This window comes from Camellia sinensis, chromosome 4, assembly GCF_055761805.1.
Source record: "Camellia sinensis isolate YWXY chromosome 4, ASM5576180v1, whole genome shotgun sequence".
NCBI lineage: Eukaryota > Viridiplantae > Streptophyta > Magnoliopsida > Ericales > Theaceae > Camellia > Camellia sinensis.
In genome coordinates this window covers 102293883-102311371 of record NC_138964.1, presented here as the reverse complement: position 1 = coordinate 102311371, position 17489 = coordinate 102293883, and the positions used below count along the sequence as shown (strand labels likewise).

General features: G+C 40.5%; 1 protein-coding gene and 1 pseudogene across 2 annotated transcripts in view; one reads left to right on the top strand and one right to left on the bottom strand.

Annotated features, from left to right (window-relative positions):
* LOC114297197 (ATP-dependent 6-phosphofructokinase 3-like) overlaps positions 1-17489 on the top strand; it is a 67758-nt pseudogene that overhangs the window by 23926 nt on the left and 26343 nt on the right. The gene's annotated exons all lie outside the window — the stretch shown is intronic.
* Positions 13810-16396, bottom strand: LOC145788957 (uncharacterized). Its single transcript, XM_082922820.1, has 3 exons — positions 15100-16396; positions 14769-14882; positions 13810-14688 (listed from the first exon to the last, which is right to left on the bottom strand). Exons 1-3 carry the CDS (start codon positions 16394-16396, stop codon positions 13961-13963), a joined length of 2139 nt encoding a protein of 712 aa, XP_082778946.1. The 3' UTR covers positions 13810-13960.

The window sequence follows — 17489 nt, the reverse complement described above, 5'->3', positions numbered from 1 at the left end:
CAAATACGCTAAGGCTCATTCTTAGGCATAAGAGGACACACCCTCAAGACATGAAAAAGACCATGCATGCACACATGTAAGCATGATTCTTGGACTAAAATATGACCCTAGATGATGCCAAATCAAGAGGGTAAACACAACCATGCATGCTAGAGGTCAAAATGCCCAAAGCTTCCAAGCCAAAATACAAAGCAACTCTAACAAACATGCTAAGCATGACCAAGTTGATAACCAACAGATGTTAAGCATGGAAAAACAATGCTAAATGCTCCATGGAACCAAGCCAACACACACAAAAATCATGGCCTAATCATGGGATGTATTTTTAAGCAAGATGGAGCAATACAAAGCAAATATCACAAGCATACAAGAGGGCCAAATCCGGCCAAAAACAGAGGTTATGTAAGACCTAAGATGCCTAAAAAAGTGCCGAAATGAAGCCAAGAAACAACAAGCACACATGCTATCCTTTTGAGCCCAAAAAGCAAGGAAACAAAACCATAAAGGGAGAGGGGTGTCTCTCCCCTATGCAAGACTTCAAACCAACTTTTTTGACACTAAAATACACTGATTTTTGGTGATCAAAAGATCAAAATGCTGAAGTGAACGAAACCTTATCAAAAAGGCACCAAAATAGGCCAAACAAGGCCTATGAGGGTGAGTTTGCAATCTAACCACAAAGTGACCTTAATGAAAGTGTTAGAGCAGGAAAATATGAGCCTTTTTTATGTTATACACAAGAGCCAAAACAATAAACAAAATAGGTAGAAAATCAATGCAAGTTTGGGGAATAAAAGGGAAGATGCTCACCCTTGAAGAACCCTTGAAGAACAAATGGCCTAACCTCCTTCTTTGGATCAAAACCAGTCCAAAACTCAAGAAACAACTCCCCCAAGCCCCTCAATCTCGGACTAAGGTGTAATGGTGTGTGTAATGGTGCAAAAGTAAGGTAAAACACACCTTTTGGGCCAAGAAACACACACAAGAAGGGAGAGGGAGAGAGGTATAGAGATAATATGTATCTATATCTCTAAAGGCTGATTTTGCTTCTGTTTTTCTAACATAGAACCAAGAGGAAAGCCTCCCTCTTATGAGGATCCCTCTTGCAAAGCTTCTTCAACAAGCTTGGCTAGAGGGAAATCCCTCCATACACGTGTATGGAGGGGAAAGGAGTTGGTGCCAGCTATCACAGCTGGCACAAAATATCTCCATAAAGTGGAGGAACAGTGGTCGGCTGCCCAAAAAGGCTATTCCGGCAAAAAACAGTGCCGACCGGCAACATATTATGCCGACCGGCAATAAAGTGTGCCGACCGGCAAACAAAATTGCCGATGGAAGAAAAAGACCAGCCGGTGGCCTCCAGCCACTGCCGGTGGTGTATGGGGATATCTCACAAGGCATTCCCTGCCCCTCTAAGGCAAAACAAAAGTGTTTGGTGCAAAACCAGACACTAAACAGTCGAGTTCGGGGATCCTGAGGCAAGGCGCGCGAGCCGAGACCTCCGGGAACTCCAAACGAACACAATCATGGATGATCACCGAGTGTTCAAACGGTGACGTCCAAGTCTTGAGGACGGTCAAAAATGGGGTGTCTACACACTCCCATCACACTTGTTTCATTCGCCGGAATTCTGCAAGTTAGTGTATAGCCTTGTTAGTTTATGTGGATGATATTATTCTCACAGGTGATGACTTTCGGCATTGGTCAAGTAAAGAAGGACTTAGGCCAAACTTTTGATATTAAGGATGTGGGATGTCTCAAATATTTTCTGGGAATTGAGGTGGCTTGCTCAAGAGAGGGGATCTCCTTGTCTCAAAGAAAGTACACCCTTGACTTGCTTCAGGATATTGATATGTTAGGGTGTAAACCTGCTTCTACTCCTATGAATCCTAATGTTAAACTCACACTTGTTTCATTTGCCGGAATTCTGCAAGTTAGTGTATAGTCTCGTTAGTTTATGTGGATGATATTATTCTCACAGGTGATGACTGTCGGCATTGGTCAAGTAAAGAAGACTTAGGCCAAACTTTTGATATTCTGGGAATTGAGGTGTCTTGCTCAAGAGAGGGGATCTCCTTTTCTCAAAGAAAGTACACCCTTGACTTGCTTCAGGATACTGATATGTTAGGGTGTAAACCTGCTTTTACTCCTATAAATCCTAATATTAAAGTCACATCAAAGTCTGGTGAGTTGTTGGATGACCCAGGCATGTATCAGCATCTTGTTAGACACCTTATTTATTCAATCAACACTAGACCTAACTTGACATTTGCAGTTAGCGTTGTGAGTCAGTTCATGAATGCACCTCGTAAAGAGCACCTTGACGCGGTTCATCATATTTTGAACTATTTGAAGACTTCTCCTAACTTAGGATTGTTCTTTACCGCTAGTCTCCAATCTGGGCTCTCTTGTTTCATCAATGCAGACTATGCAGGATCTAAGACTAATCGGCGTTCTACTTCTGGCTTCTGTACTTTCTATAGTGATCATCTTATCTCATGGAAAAGTAAGAAGCAAGCGGTGGTTTCTAGGTCTTCTGCAGAGGCTGAATATCGGGCTATGGCACATGGGACGTGAGATTCTTTGGATTCGCTTTATTCTGGCAGAGTTGGGTTTTGAGGAGACTGTTCCCTCCTCTTTATTTTGTGATAACAAATCTACCATTATGTTATCCTCTAATTCTGTGCTTCATGAGCGTACCAAGCATATCGAGATTGACATACATTTCATTCAAGAAAGGTTTGGACCGGCATTGTATGTCCATCCTTTGTCTCTCCTGCTCAGTAGTTGGTAGATATGTTCACAAAATCTATGGGACCAACTTTGCTCCAGTCTTCCATTGACAAATTACATTTGTTGAATATCTTCACGCCAGCTTGAGGGGGAGTGTTGAATATAGAAATCAAAATATTATGTTTGAATATGGAAATTAGAATATGAATTAGAATTGAAATTATTTTGATTATAGGAATCTTACCTTGTGTATATTGTTTCCTAAATTGTATCATGAATATATTATATATACATGGCTTCTACCTCATTAATTGGTAAGCCAAATAATTCTTTCCATTTTTTGAGTTAATCTCACCAAATTAGTTGTGGTTATGCATTCCTTTTACTCAATACCTATCGTAAATGTTGGATGTATCTTCATTCGCAATTTATAACAAAATGGATTGTGTCTTCGGAACATACAAACATGCCTTTAGATATTGTTCCAAGTAATTAAGGCCTTTTGTTTCTTCTATTTATTCATTATAATCTTATACTGGTTGTTGGCACATAAATTTTAAACCAAATTTATGTTTAAATTTCAAATACAGCCTACGATAAGATTGTTGTAGGCAGTCACTTCCCAAAATGATTAACTTGCTTCGTTGAAGTGTATAAATAAAATAACGTCGTATCTTAACGACGTTATTCAAGATACTCAAATGACACGTGGAGCCTACGAAAGATGACACCTATAGAGCCTACAGTAAGGACACCACACAGGATGAAACCCCAAAGATCAATCCGGTTAATTAGATATACGATTAATTAGACAGCGCTATTATTCAAAATTTAAATGGCGCTATCATTCAATTTGAAATTCAAATATCATTCAGTTTGAAATTCAAATTGAAGATGAAGCATTCCTATCACCTGATGGCCCTCCATAAATATGAGGACAATCACACAAGACGGGGAAGGAGAAAATCAGAAGTGGAAAAGAAGAGAGAGAGAGAGAGAAATTGAGAGCTAAACAAATCGTTACAAGAAAGAAGAAGAGAAGCCTAGAGAACTCAAGAGCCTACGCTAATGGCGATGAATAGGTAAAGGGTTCCAAACCTAAACTGTATTTTGTATTCGAGGGTTCAAAACCCATAACAATCTCAATAAAATATTTCTTTTTTTTTTAAATTGTCTTTTGTTGTTTATTTTGTTCTTCATTAATTGGAGGTTTCATTTGTATAAATGTGTAATTAACGATCTGAAATACAGATCGGAAATAAGAACCTGCTATTCAAATAATCAACACTGTTTAGTCCAAAAAACTAAACAGTAGACATTTGTAGCATAAAATTTTAAAATGTGTTAAAACACTTCATGTTTTAAAATTTGTGTCTACAAATTCTGGCATGCCCGGTGGGACTTATTTCTCCTCCCATCTTCTGAAGAACAAAAAAAAAATATATATATATATATAGTTGAAACTTACTGATGTATTCTTTTGTTATAGGAATGCTGAAGCAACTGTCAAGAGACAAACCTACAATCCAGTGGTTCTGAAATCACCAAGGGTGGAGATAGCACCCATCACCCAAGGGGCTCCGGAGCGAATGCTCTTGGCTGTCCCAAGGGTAGAACCAACGAAATCCTGGAAAGATGCACTTCTTTCCCCTATCACCCAAGGGGCTCCGAAGCGAAAGCTCTTGGCTGTCTCGAAGGTAACTGGTGTGACAAAGAAAGTCACACTTCTCCAGAAAGCTGAAAGTTTGAGAAAGATTACTAAAGATTATGTGAAAGCGTCAAAGCAGTATGCAACTGTGAGGGCCACAGCCCGAACAAAGAGCTTTCTAATTCAGGAAAAGGAGGCTAATCAGTTTGCAACTACGACTTTTGTTGCAGCTTCAACGGGGGCAACAAAAAATGTTGTGGCCCAACTACTCAAAAGGGTAGAAGACTCCATTAAAATGGTGGAGTTTGCCCAGAGGAAAGCCTCTGCTGAAAACATGGCCATCATTAGGGCCATTGGGAGGAGGGTAATGATCCAAACTCCTGTTGATGGAAAAAAGGCCTCTGTTGTTGAAAAAACAGTTGCGGCCTACAAACTGATAGTTCTGTTCAGAGCACAAAATCGGTCAAACCAAATCTCAATCAACTCTCAAGAGCCAAAGGAACACTCGTTGGCTCGACAGGGTTCGAATGAGAAACACCCGTTGGCCCGACTGAATAAGGAACACCCGTTAGCCCGACAAGGTTCGAATAACAAACACCTGTTGGCCCAACAGGATTTGAATCAACATCAATTGGTCCACTCTAAAAATGTAAGGACTGTTTTGAAAATTCATGAGGTGTTTGCAAAAACGCAAACGGTTCCTTCTATGCCCCTGGGGGCTCAACTTGATATGTCATTCGGTCCAGTTTCGTAAAGACAAAGGCGAAGAAGAAATAAGGCTTTAAAGAAACTAGAACTAAGAACAGTGGCAACAAATGTTATAGGAGCTATTGAAAGGGCTCTCTCGAAAGATGAACCCCAAAAACAAATTGAAAGTCCTGTCTTTGTTGGAAAATCCAAGGTGGAGGAGGGTAAGCAACCCTTGGGAAATATTTCTACTTTGGTTGAACTATCTATGGAGGGAATAAGAAAAGGGCCTGTGACAAGGTCCATAACCCGTCAAGCTCAAAACAAAGCATCGCAGTCAGATGCTTCAAATATGAATAATGTTGTGGGGGTTGATAATCCTTTGTACGAACAAGATGATTCTATCTCGTTTGTTTCAACGAATATTGGAAGCAATGAATTGAAAGATATCAACAAAGTCGCAGTTATGATGACTGAGGTTGAGAAAGAAGGTGAAAATTCGCAGGTCCAGCAAGACCAAGGTCTCAAGGAAAAAGTGGTGGCCCTACAAGAACAACTTGAGAGAAGAGAACGGGAAATGACTGCTATGTTGGAGCAAATGCAACAGTTGCAGGCCCAAATGACAGGACCAGGAAGTGCACCCAAACAAATGACACAGCCTGTTGTGGGAACATCTGTAGGCATACAAAGTACACTAGCCCCAGGGGGCAATGGTCCTTGTTACTCTGATCTAACTAGTGGTGGTATGAATCCAATGCTCATGGCCATGATTGATGATATGGTGAGGAGACAAGTAAAGAAAGTCAAAGAAAAAGATGATGAGAATTTTCGAATAATTACAAAACCTTACCCAGCATGGGTAGATGCTGTTCCATTCCCTTCTGGTTTTTCCCAACCAGATTTCAAAATGTTTGATGGAACAGGAGATCCAAGACAACATGTGGCTCATTTCCTTTCAAGATGCGGGCCAATAGCCCAGAATGAGGCCCAGTGTCTGCAGCTATTTGTTCAATCACTTGAAAGTTCTGCATTTACTTGGTATGCTAACCTTCCTGAGGGATCAATCGTAAATTGGGATTCCATGGTGAAGGAGTTCCTTAAATAGTTCTGCAACACACAAAGGCGAGTTGGAGTACCAGAACTGATTGAGACCAAACAACGTGACAATGAGTCTGTTACAGATTTCATTGTAAGATGGCGAGCTTTGACATTTGCTTGTCCTCAAAAGTTTACACAATTAGAGTTAATTCGGATTTGCCTTAACAACTTTCGACATGAGCTCTCTACGGCTCTTATGGCTCAAACTTCTGAAGGATTCAATGATCTATGTACTAAAGCTCATGATATGGAGCTGCATCTAGCTAAACGAAGGAGGCCTAGGGCCGTTGAAAGGGTTGAGTCCTCGACTGCAGCTACAATCGAAACCAAAAAGAAGGGTCCCGTTGTAGTAGGGGCTAAAAAACCTAAGGAATTTAAAAAGGTGACTATGAAAGAGAGGTTGGAGAAGAAGTATTCTTTCATGGATGATCTGGTCGAAGACCTATTTGAAGATCTGTTGGAGCAAAAGTTGATTGCTCTCCCTGAGGTGAAAAGACCACATGAGGTAGGAAAGACCAATGATCCAAAGTATTGCTCCTACCATCGTTTGATTAGCCATCCGATAAAAGAGTGCTTTGTTCTGAAAGATAAAATTCAGGAACTTTTGGACTCTAAAATTATCGAACTCCCTCCTCAAGAGAAAGCATCTGCTAACCCAATCACTATCGACAATGATAATGAAGGTGAATGGGTTGTTTATCAGTCAAAAAGCATGAAGAAAAAACAAAATGCCACAGTGAAAGCTAGAAGTGTGGTTGATTCAACAACACAAGGGCCAAAAGTTTCCAAAAAGCAAAAAACAAATGTTTCTAGGAAACAGAAAAAAAACCAAAGTAAGTAAGAGAAAAGGAAAAAAGAACCCAAAGAAGGAAAAGGGGGAGAAATTGGTCCCTGATGACCAGTTAGAGCAAGGTCCTCTTGTCCCAGTCACATTGGAGGAATTTCTACCTTCAAAATTTCAATCTATGGAGTTGCAGACATACTTTGATAAAAGAAGGGAGGAAAAGTTTACTTTGGCCCCTTGCCTAACCATCATTGTTTTGAGTGATGGCGAGGAAGATGAGGGTGAAGTTGGTTCAAAAGTTAGGGAAGGGGATTGCATTACATCTCCTATCTGTATACCTGACTCACCAGAGTATACACCAACTTCTCCAGAATACACACCAGCCTCTCCAGAATATACACCAGCTTCTCCAGAGTATTTGCCAGTACCACCAATGTACTATCAAAGCACTCCAGAATATGTAAGGGGAACAGAACAAAGAGACATTGGGTGTAGGTCCGGCTCTGAGCTTGTGAAAAAGGCGAAAAAACGACTACACTTCAAGGATGATGAGGTGAATGGCAGGTGTAAGTCGGATGATGAAGTATGGAAGCATTCAAGTAAACAAGCAAAGTCATCTCAAGTTGAGGATCCTAATGAAGATTGGGAACTTGACTTTTCCCCTGATGGTTCACCATACACATCCCCAGCTAGGACATACGATGGAGAAAGTGTATCAAGTGACCACTTTGACTTTTCATGTAATGTCATCACTGTAGACGTAAATTTTGAAGAGCGAGAAATACATATAATTCGCAATCCAGGTGATGATGAGAAAGCAAAAATTGAAGCTAGAAGGGAAACGGAACATCAGGCAAAAGTAACAGTCTCTTTGAAAGATGAGGGTTTTGAAGCCCATCAAAATTTGAGTATTGAAAGAAATCAAATTTTTGGACACCCTTTCCCTAATTGGGTCGAATGGGTTCAGTTCCCACGAGGATATGCAGTACCTCGTTTTCCTTTATATAATGGGACAGGTTGTCCAAGGCGCCATTTGGTTCGTTTCCTTGCACAATGTGGAAACACAGTAAAAAGCCAGGCGTTACTTCTACGCCAGTTCGTTCTTTCTTTGGAAGGATGGGCAGCGGATTGGTCCTTCAGCCTGCCACCTAATTTAATCCCAGATTGGGACACCATGGCTGATCGATTCTATAGGACATTTTATAAACCATGGCCAATAGAAATTGAGATGTCAGAACATTTGGATGACGAAGGTACATCTTCTCAAACATATGATTTCATAGAAGGCACAATTGAGGAGAAGATTGAAACTGCCCTTGACCTTCGAGAGATGGGCACTTATCGCCCAAGGGATTTGTTCCCTTTATGGGTAGAGCAAACACCATTTCCTGAAGGATACGAACTTCCAAATTTTGTCCTATATGAGGGGTATGGAGATCCTCAAAAACATATTAGGCGTTTTTTGAAACAGTGTGGGGAAACAGCTCAAAATGAAGCACTTTGCCTAAAACAATTCTCCCTTTCCTTAGAGGGGATCGCCTTTGACTGGTATTGCTCCCTCGATGGAGTCGTGGTGCCTAGTTGGGAGGCCATGAAGAATGGTTTTGAAGAATCTCAATGCTTTTATAGGCGTGACTCCCGGTACCTAAGAAATGGGAGAAGAATGCAGCTCCAAGAAGATGGAGAAGTGACTGATGATGATGATCACCCTGCAGCTAGACCAGTTAACATGGTCCAAATAAGTGAGGGAATAAAAGAAGTTGAGGTCAAAAAACAGGCGGTTGCTGAAGTATGCCAGACTTATTTGACCTACCGGAGGAAATTACGAAATCCTCAGGACCCTTAAACGTCGGAAGTTCCACAAGTTTTGCTGGAGGAACAGCAAGTGAAATATGATGTATTAGCTCATCTAAAGAAAATTCCAGCATTGTTGAGCGTATATGATGCACTAAAAATGTCTCTAGAGCTTCGAAAGTCTTTAATATATGCCTTGTCCAAGCCAGAGGATTTCCACAAAGAAATCGAGGGTAGAAATCAAGAGAAGGCAACTACATGCATGGCCATGGTAACCTTTGGTGACAAAGACATGTGTGCTAAAATGACAGACCATAATCGGCCTTTGTTTATCACTGGGCTTATCCATGATGTGCAAATTTCTCGAATTCTGGTTGATGGAGGATCTGCGGTAAACCTCCTACCTCGGAGGGCCTTAAACTTATTAGGGGTTCGAATTTCACAACTTCGCCCAAGTCATTTGGTCATTCAAGGATTTAATCAGAATGAACAACGCCCAATGGGGAAGATTGAATTGCGAACCAAGTTTGGGGATATTGAAGAAAGCACTGAGTTCTTGGTCATTGATGTAGACACCTCTTACAATGCTTTGCTTGGGAGACTATGGATGCATAATCATCATGCAGTGCCATCAACTTATCACCAATGTATTAAGTACCCGTTGCCTTCACCCAAAAGAGAGGGGACAATTGTGGCTGACAATGATCCATTTGGAGAAGTAGAAGCCTACTATGCTGATGCTCGCTTCTATACAAAGACTTCACAAAGAAAGGGAAAAGATGTGAAGAAGTCTGAAGATACTCCGAATGTCAAAGACGCTCTAGAGTCTATTCCAGTTTCAACAAAAAGAACTTTTCGATATGTGCCAAAGTCCGAAAGGAAACTGGGGGCAAAGGCTCTAGCCCCAATAAATCCAATTTTGGATCTCAAGGGTGAGTTCACGTTGCCATTAAGGAAGACAAAATGTACCTATGTGGAGAAATATAATAAGATTGTGGTCCCTTCTAAAGGAAAAGGGTCGAAACCCATCATATTCCACTCACTTGGAGATGTTGAACAAAAAGTGAAAGTTGAACAAGTGCCAGAAGAAAACATCTCGAGTTTTGAGAAGCCTACCTTCAGTACAGAAATCACACAGATGTTGGTAAAAGTTGGTTTAGATCCTAAAAAAATACCAGGAACAATGACACCCTTTGACTTTGCATTAACACCTTCACATAGGCAGGCTATCCAGTAAGGCGGTATTATCACCGCCAGGACAGAAGGGTTAGGCTATCAGGGGGATGAGGAAAAATTTTCAGTAAACATGACTATCACTCAAGATGTGTTGGAAGATGTTGACCAAGATGAAACTCAACCTGCACCAACAGAATTTGAAGCAAGAGGCCAAGTCACCGTGGATGACCTTCGTGAAATAAATCTGGGTGATGAAGGAGAAAACAAACCAACTTTCATTAGTGCAAATTTAAAGGAAGAAGAAGCTCGGCAATATATTTCCTTTTTAAGGGAGTATCGTGACATATTTGCATGGAACTATAGTGAGATGCATGGTCTTAATCCAGAGATTGCAGTCCATAAGCTTGCAATTCACCCTGAGAAACGGCCAGTTAAACAGCCTCAGAGGCGAACTCGACTAGAGCTTACAGCCCAAATTGAAGCCGAAGTCGACAAGCTTATCAATGCATGATTCATCAGAGAAGTCAAATATCCAACCTGGCTAGCAAACATAGTGCCAGTCAAGAAAAAGAATGGTCAAGTCAGGGTTTGCATTGATTTCCGTGATCTCAATGAGGCTTGTCCTAAAGATGACTTTCCTTTGCCCATCACTGAACTTCTTGTAGATGCAACTACTGGGTATGAAACCTTGTCTTTTATGGATGGATACTCAGGATACAATCAAATCCGAATGGCACCTAAAGATGAAGAAATGACTGCATTCAGGACTCCGAGAGGAGTCTTTTGCTATAAGGTAATGCCTTTTGGCCTCAAAAATACTGGGGCCACGTATCAAAGGGTGATGACTGTAATTTTTGGTGATATGCTCCATGACACCATCGAATGCTATGTTGATGATCTTGTCGTCAAGACAAAGGAAAAGGAAAACCATGTGGAAGATTTGAGAAAAATCTTCGAACGTTTGAGGAAGTACAAACTCAAGATGAACCCACTAAAATGTGCATTTGGAGTTTCATCAGGAAAATTTCTTGGGTTTGTGGTTCGAAACAAAGGGATTGAAATTGACCCTACCAAGATTAAAGCTATTGCAGAAATGCCTCCTCCACGAAATATAAGGGAATTGAAGGGGCTACAAGGGAGATTGGCCTATATCAGAAGATTTATTTCTAACTTGGCTGGTCGATGTTTGCCCTTCTCAAGATTGATGAAAAAGGGTATTCCATTTGAATGGGATCAGCAGTGCCAAAATGCTTTTAATAGTATTAAGGAGTATCTTTTGAAGCCTCCAGTACTTATGAGCCCAATAAAAGGAAAACCACTTTTGTTGTACATAACAGCCTTGGATGGTTCGTTAGGGGCGTTGTTGGCACAACATAATGAGCATGGGAAAGAAAATGCCTTGTATTACTTGAGTCGTACTTTGGTTGGGGCAGAGGTCAATTACTCCCCTATCGAAAAGACATGTCTTGCCTTGGTGTTCGCCTTGCAAAAACTAAAGCACTATGTCTTGGAACACGAAGTCAAGTTGATATCAAGAGCAGACCCCTTGAAATATATACTTTCACGGCCCCTACTTTCAGGGAAAATTGCAAAGTGGGCTGTAATTCTCCAACAATTCGCAATTGAATATGTTCCCCAAAGAGCTGTAAAGGGGCAGGCTCTAGCAGATTTTTTGGCAGCACATCCTATACATGATGACTCACTTCTAGTAACTGATTTACCAGATGAAGAGGTTATGCAAGTAGAAATTCAGAAAGGATGAGAGATGTATTTTGATGGAGCTTCAAGGAGTCCAGATGACAAAAAGCAAGAAAATCCTAAAAACAATAAAGCTGGAATTGGAATTGTGTTTGTGACTCCAGACAATGCTATAATCACCCATTCTTTCGCCTTAAGTGAAGGATGCTCCAATAATGAGGCAGAATATGAAGCTGTAATTGCTGGATTAGAATTGACATTACAAATTCCTATTGAAGAACTCTCAATGTATGGAGATTCGGAACTGGTGGTAAAGCAACTCCGTGGAGAATACATTGTTAAGAAAACAAGTCTCATCCCGTATCATGAAAGGGCTGATCAATTGCTTTCGCAATTCAGGAAAGCACATATTTTCCATGTGAAGAGAAGATCAAATGCTCGAGCTGATTCACTTGCAAGTTTGGCTGCATCACTCACCCTACCAGATAGCAAAACAATTACTATCACGGTAGGTGAAAAAAGGGTGTTACAACCTTTAAAAGAGGTTTCTGACTTGGTTCCAATCTTGGTTGTCACCACGAAAGGAGAAAACGAGGAGGATTGGCGGGAACCATTCATAGCTTACGTCCAACATGGTAGGCTACCTGAAGATAAAGTAAAAAGAATTGAAGTGAGACGCAGGGCTACCAAATTCGTCCTGTGGAAAGATGGAACGTTATTCAAAAGGTCTTTGGATGGAATGTTCATGCGGTGTATAGCCAAGGAGCGTATTCAAGAGGTAATGACGGAAATACATGCAGGTGTATGTGGGGCACACCAAAGTGGTCCTAAATTACATATGCAGCTAAAACGGTTGGGCTACTATTGGCCGACTATGATTGCAGATTGCATAGATTATGCTCGAAGATGCCAAGTCAGCCAATTCCATGGGAACTTTCTCCACCAACCCCCAGAGCCTTTACATTTAACAACTTGTTCTTGGCCATTTGCAGCATGGGGTATGGACATTATTGGTCCTTTTGTACCTCCATCTTCAGCAGGATATCGATACATCCTAGCTGCAACTGACTATTTTTCAGAATGGGCAGAGGCCGTGGCTTTAAAGGATATAAAAAGCACAGTTGTCTCCGAGTTCATCCGAACCCATATCATTTACAGGTTCGGGATTCCAGAAAGTATCATCATGGATAATGGACAGCCATTCAAGAGTGATGCTTTGAACAAGTTATTTTCCAAGTACAAAATCAAAAACAACCATTCATCAAGATATCATGCACCTGCCAATGGTTTGGCAGAAGCTTTCAACAAGACATTGTGCAAAATTCTTAAGAAGATGGTGGATAAGAACAAAAAAGCTTGGCACGAAAAGTTACAAGAAGTTTTGTAGGCTTATCGGACTTCGCACAAAACTCCTACTCAAGCAACCCCTTATTCGTTGGTTTTTGGAGGAGAAGCAGTGTTACCACTTGAGGTTCAAATACCATCATTACGAGTGGCAATACAAGAGTCCTTAATAGAAGATGAAAGTGTAAGAGTGAGGTTGGCTGAGCTGGAGACCCTGGATGAAAGAAGGTTGTATGCTCAACAGAACTTGAAAATCTACCAACAAAGGATGGCAAATGCATTCAATAAAAGAGTGAGGCTTTGTTCCTTTAAAAAGGGAGACTTGGTACTAATGGTTAGAACACCCATAGTAGTCTCACGAAGAACTAAAGGAAAGCTTGAGCCCAAATGGGAAGGACCTTATGTGATTGAGAAGGTTTATTCTAATGGGACCTATTTGTTGATAATGATGGATGGTGACAAAATCATTCCCCCAACCAATGCAAGGTTCTTGAAGAGATATTACCCTTAAGAAAGCCTGCTAGGTTGAAAACCCGAAAGGGCGGCCTAGGCAAAAGTTAAGGCAAAAAAAAAAAAAAAACCACCAACGGTATTGTATGTGGTTAAACTGCTAAAATATCCCACCGAAATCTAAGGTGATAAAACATTGGATACTCCTGGCCCGCAAGAGTATAAACTGTGTACAGCCAAACAAAAGTCAAACACCACCAACGGTATTGTATGTGGTTAAACTGCTAAAATACCTCACCGAAATCTAAGGTGATAAAACATCGGATACTCCTGGCCCGCAAGAGTATAAACTGTGTACGGCCAAAATAAGATAAATCAATGTATTGTATTGAGAAATTTCATATAAACAAATAAATCTATTGTGTACGGCTAAAATAAGACAAATCAATGTATTGTATTGAGAAATTTCATATAACAAATAAATCTATCATTGAGCGAAATTTCATAAATACATTATGTTCGGATGAATAAAAAAAATAAAAGTGCATTCATTCATTAAGAGAAGCCTTAGCCCTTTCAAAAGCACGTTCCACAACACTGTGTTGTCCATTCTTCTTCTTGTGTTGGCTCAAAACATTCAGAGCAGTTTGCACGTCTTCTTCTGATTTAGAAACACTCTCGGAAGCTTGTGCAAAATCACACATAAAGGATGCATGTTCCGCTTGGGTGGATGACAATTCCTCTTCAAGTTGTTTGAGTAACTCTTTGGTTTGAATAATCCTTTGATTAAGACCCGCAATGTGCTCATCCGACTTGATAATTGAAGCAGACAATTGTTCATGTTCGCCAGAAACTTTGTCGAAATGAAGCTTCTTCTCATAATATTGGGCCTCAAATTCTGCAGTAGACAAGTTTGAAGAATCTGCAAGTTCGGTTTTCATAGCAAAGCACCCAAGGAATATCTTCACCTTCTCATAAAAGGAGATGAAGTCTACACCCAAACTCTTCAAAATCATGAAAACGTTGTTTGCTACAGCAATCATGCCATTAACATCCGTCATTGATTGGAGAGAAATAGTAAGACCTTTCTGAATATAGGTGGCTGCTTCGTTAGAGGAAGTTCCCAATAGAAGGTTAGATGGAGCAAAGGGTGCTTCAAGTTTGTCAAATAATTTGTTAACCCCATTTGCTCCAAGTAAGTCTGCAAGAATTTGAGCCTCTTCCGAGGTATCAGAAATAATTTCGTCTGTCTCTTCCAATGTGTCAGAAGTATTTTCTGTGAAAATAGAAGGAGATACTCAATGAAAACGCAGAAGGTAAAAACAATATATATATATATATATGAATGAAGTATACCTTGGTGTACGGCTTGAAGAGACTTAGGTGGAGGAGACAAGTTGTGATTCCCACAAGTGGACCGTGGATTTTGCAATGTGGCATGATCTAAAGAGAAAAGAGTTCTTTGAGTATCTATACATAATGAAATAAAATGAGGTACAAGAAATGAATAAGAATACCCTTAAAGGTAGCCAATGGCATATGCGAGGCAGCTGGGGAAGTCCGAGGCGCAGTGTCTAAGAAAATGAAAGGTATTAAAAAAATAATAATAAATAAAAATAAAAAAATAAAAAAATATATATAAAAAAAGAAAAAAAAAAGAAAAAAAAAAGAGAAAAAAGAATTATACCTTTATCTAACAGCTTGGATGACTCGTTCGAAGGAGAAGAAAAAACTACATTTGCTGAAGGCGATTTACTCATCTTAGTTGGTGTGCCATCTAAAAGAGGGGTGCAGTCATAAAACTCATCTTCAATCTCGCTACTTCCATTGAGAGAACAATTAAAAGATTTGGTAGGAGAAGGAATTTCAGCACTCTTAATGTGAATACGACCCAAGGCAGTTAATTCATACCCATCTCCCTCAAAGAGTTCTTGAATCATATTCTCATCTTTATCTTCAAGAAAAGAGTACAAGTATGTGCGAAATTGATCCATTGGGGTTTTGGTCGCTACGGTGGGCTGGGAAGTTCCTGTACAATCACTGATAAACATAGTCTCTGGAAAAAGCTTTGTGAGATTAGAAAATTGAGGACCAGAATCTACTTGCTCAAAGCTAAATCTCATTTTAAATTGAGAATTACACATATCCTCGAAAAGATGAAGGAGATCTGAAACCGAGTAACTAGATCGAGAAGGAGCAATAAGTGGTCGACTATTATCCATTCTCTGAGGTGATGATGCTTCCAGAGCAATAGGTGAAGATGATGACCTAGCTCTAGAGTAAGGAGGATTCTTCGTCTTTCGGTCTTTAATTGACATATCCAGTTTTCTCTTGCGTGAAGATTTCGGCTGGGTATGAGTAACATATTGAAGCACGGTAAAGGAAGTTCCCAACCACCAATTGGCATAAGGCATGGTTACGTGAGAAGTAGATCGGGAGCCTGGTAACTCCAATGAGACTTTTGTACCGCAACGTAGCATATGGCGCCAGTTGTAATAAAAGTTAGACCACTCAGAGGGCTGCCGACAAGATACATTAAGCGGTGTAGGGCACGCTTGAGCAAACCCAAATTGACGACCATATCGGCTGGGGGAGTACAGTTCAGAAATGAAATTAAATCCCATTTTAAAAGTTAAAATCCCTTGCCTCAAAGATATAAGATAGCCAAGGTGGAACGGTGATATCCTTTCAGAGTCGACCAGAACGCCTGAAGGTTCACTTTCATGGGTAAGAGCCCTAAACTGACACTCTGTACGACAAGTTAGGAGAGAGTCCACAAATGGAAACTTATTAGTAAAAAACTGGGCAGCCGATTGGTTTCCAATAAACCCAAGATATGGCATGAAATGAATATCAGAAATCGGACAAATCGACTGAGGATCCCCATGAGAGTAAGTCTTAACAAAATATAATGAAATCCATCCAAAAAGGTAATCTAAAGGACCCTGAATATTATCTTTCCCAGGTGAAGATGATGATGCCATTTTACCAAGAGAATGATAGAGGTATGCAAGGACGGGGATGGCCAGGCTAAATAAGGTTCCACCTGCCATTTTGGTGGCTACGTGAAAGGTCGTCGGACGAATTTCCCCGGAAGAGTGAGGGAAGACAAATCCGCTAAGCTAGCTCGCTAAAAAATCAAAAAGATACACATCATCAGGAATTCTATCTTTTCGTTGAAAACCACTAATCGAAGTTGGGGATTCATCAATGAATTTGAAAGTCCAGTGGTTAAACTTCTTGGATTGAGAAGAGCTGGCATAAATGTTGAAAAGCCCACGGCATGCCTTGGATGTTTGGGATGAATATAGAATGTCATTGGAGGGGGTGAACTCCTCATAAAACTCACCGCGGATGGGGAGCCCACTAATGCGATGAAGGTCCCATAAAGAGATCCCAAGTTCGCCGTAAATGGTGTGGAAAGTGTTGGTGTCGGGTGACCACCGCTCTAAAAATCCTTTGAGCAGGGCAACATTCCTAGCATAAGCAAATTGGGATACATAGATTGCAGCATAAATCCCACACTTCTTCAAAATAGGGGCAAATGTGGAAAGAACGTCATTCAACCAAAAAATCCATATAGGGGATTGCAAATGGGTAGAAATACCGCGGACATTAAAAGAATTATCCCACTTCAATTTTTCATGTTTCATTCTCTTGAGAAGAGTATTAAATTCAGAGCAGTCAATGTCTTCAGAAAATGGACGGAGGATTGAGACAGGGAATGAACCGATTGATTTGGAGTGCCCTTTCTCGAGAATCTCACAGCAGTTTCAAATTCCTATATAGACCAAGTCTTCGGAAGCCGTATGTAAAGGGATGTAGGGGTCCAACTCGATAGATGACAATAAAGCAGTGATAGGTTTGTGCCGAATTATTTTCGGACCAGATTTATCCAATACATTCCTCTCGTCACGTCGAAGATATTCAAGTGTCTTTTCCATGCTTCCTAAAAAAAAAAAAAGGGTTAGTTGGGGCAAAATGTCCTAATATAAAGAAAGTGACTAAAGCCCCTTGCCAAGAAATCAAACCATTGGAGTGAAAGACACAATCACTGCCAAGGTTTCAAGCCATTTG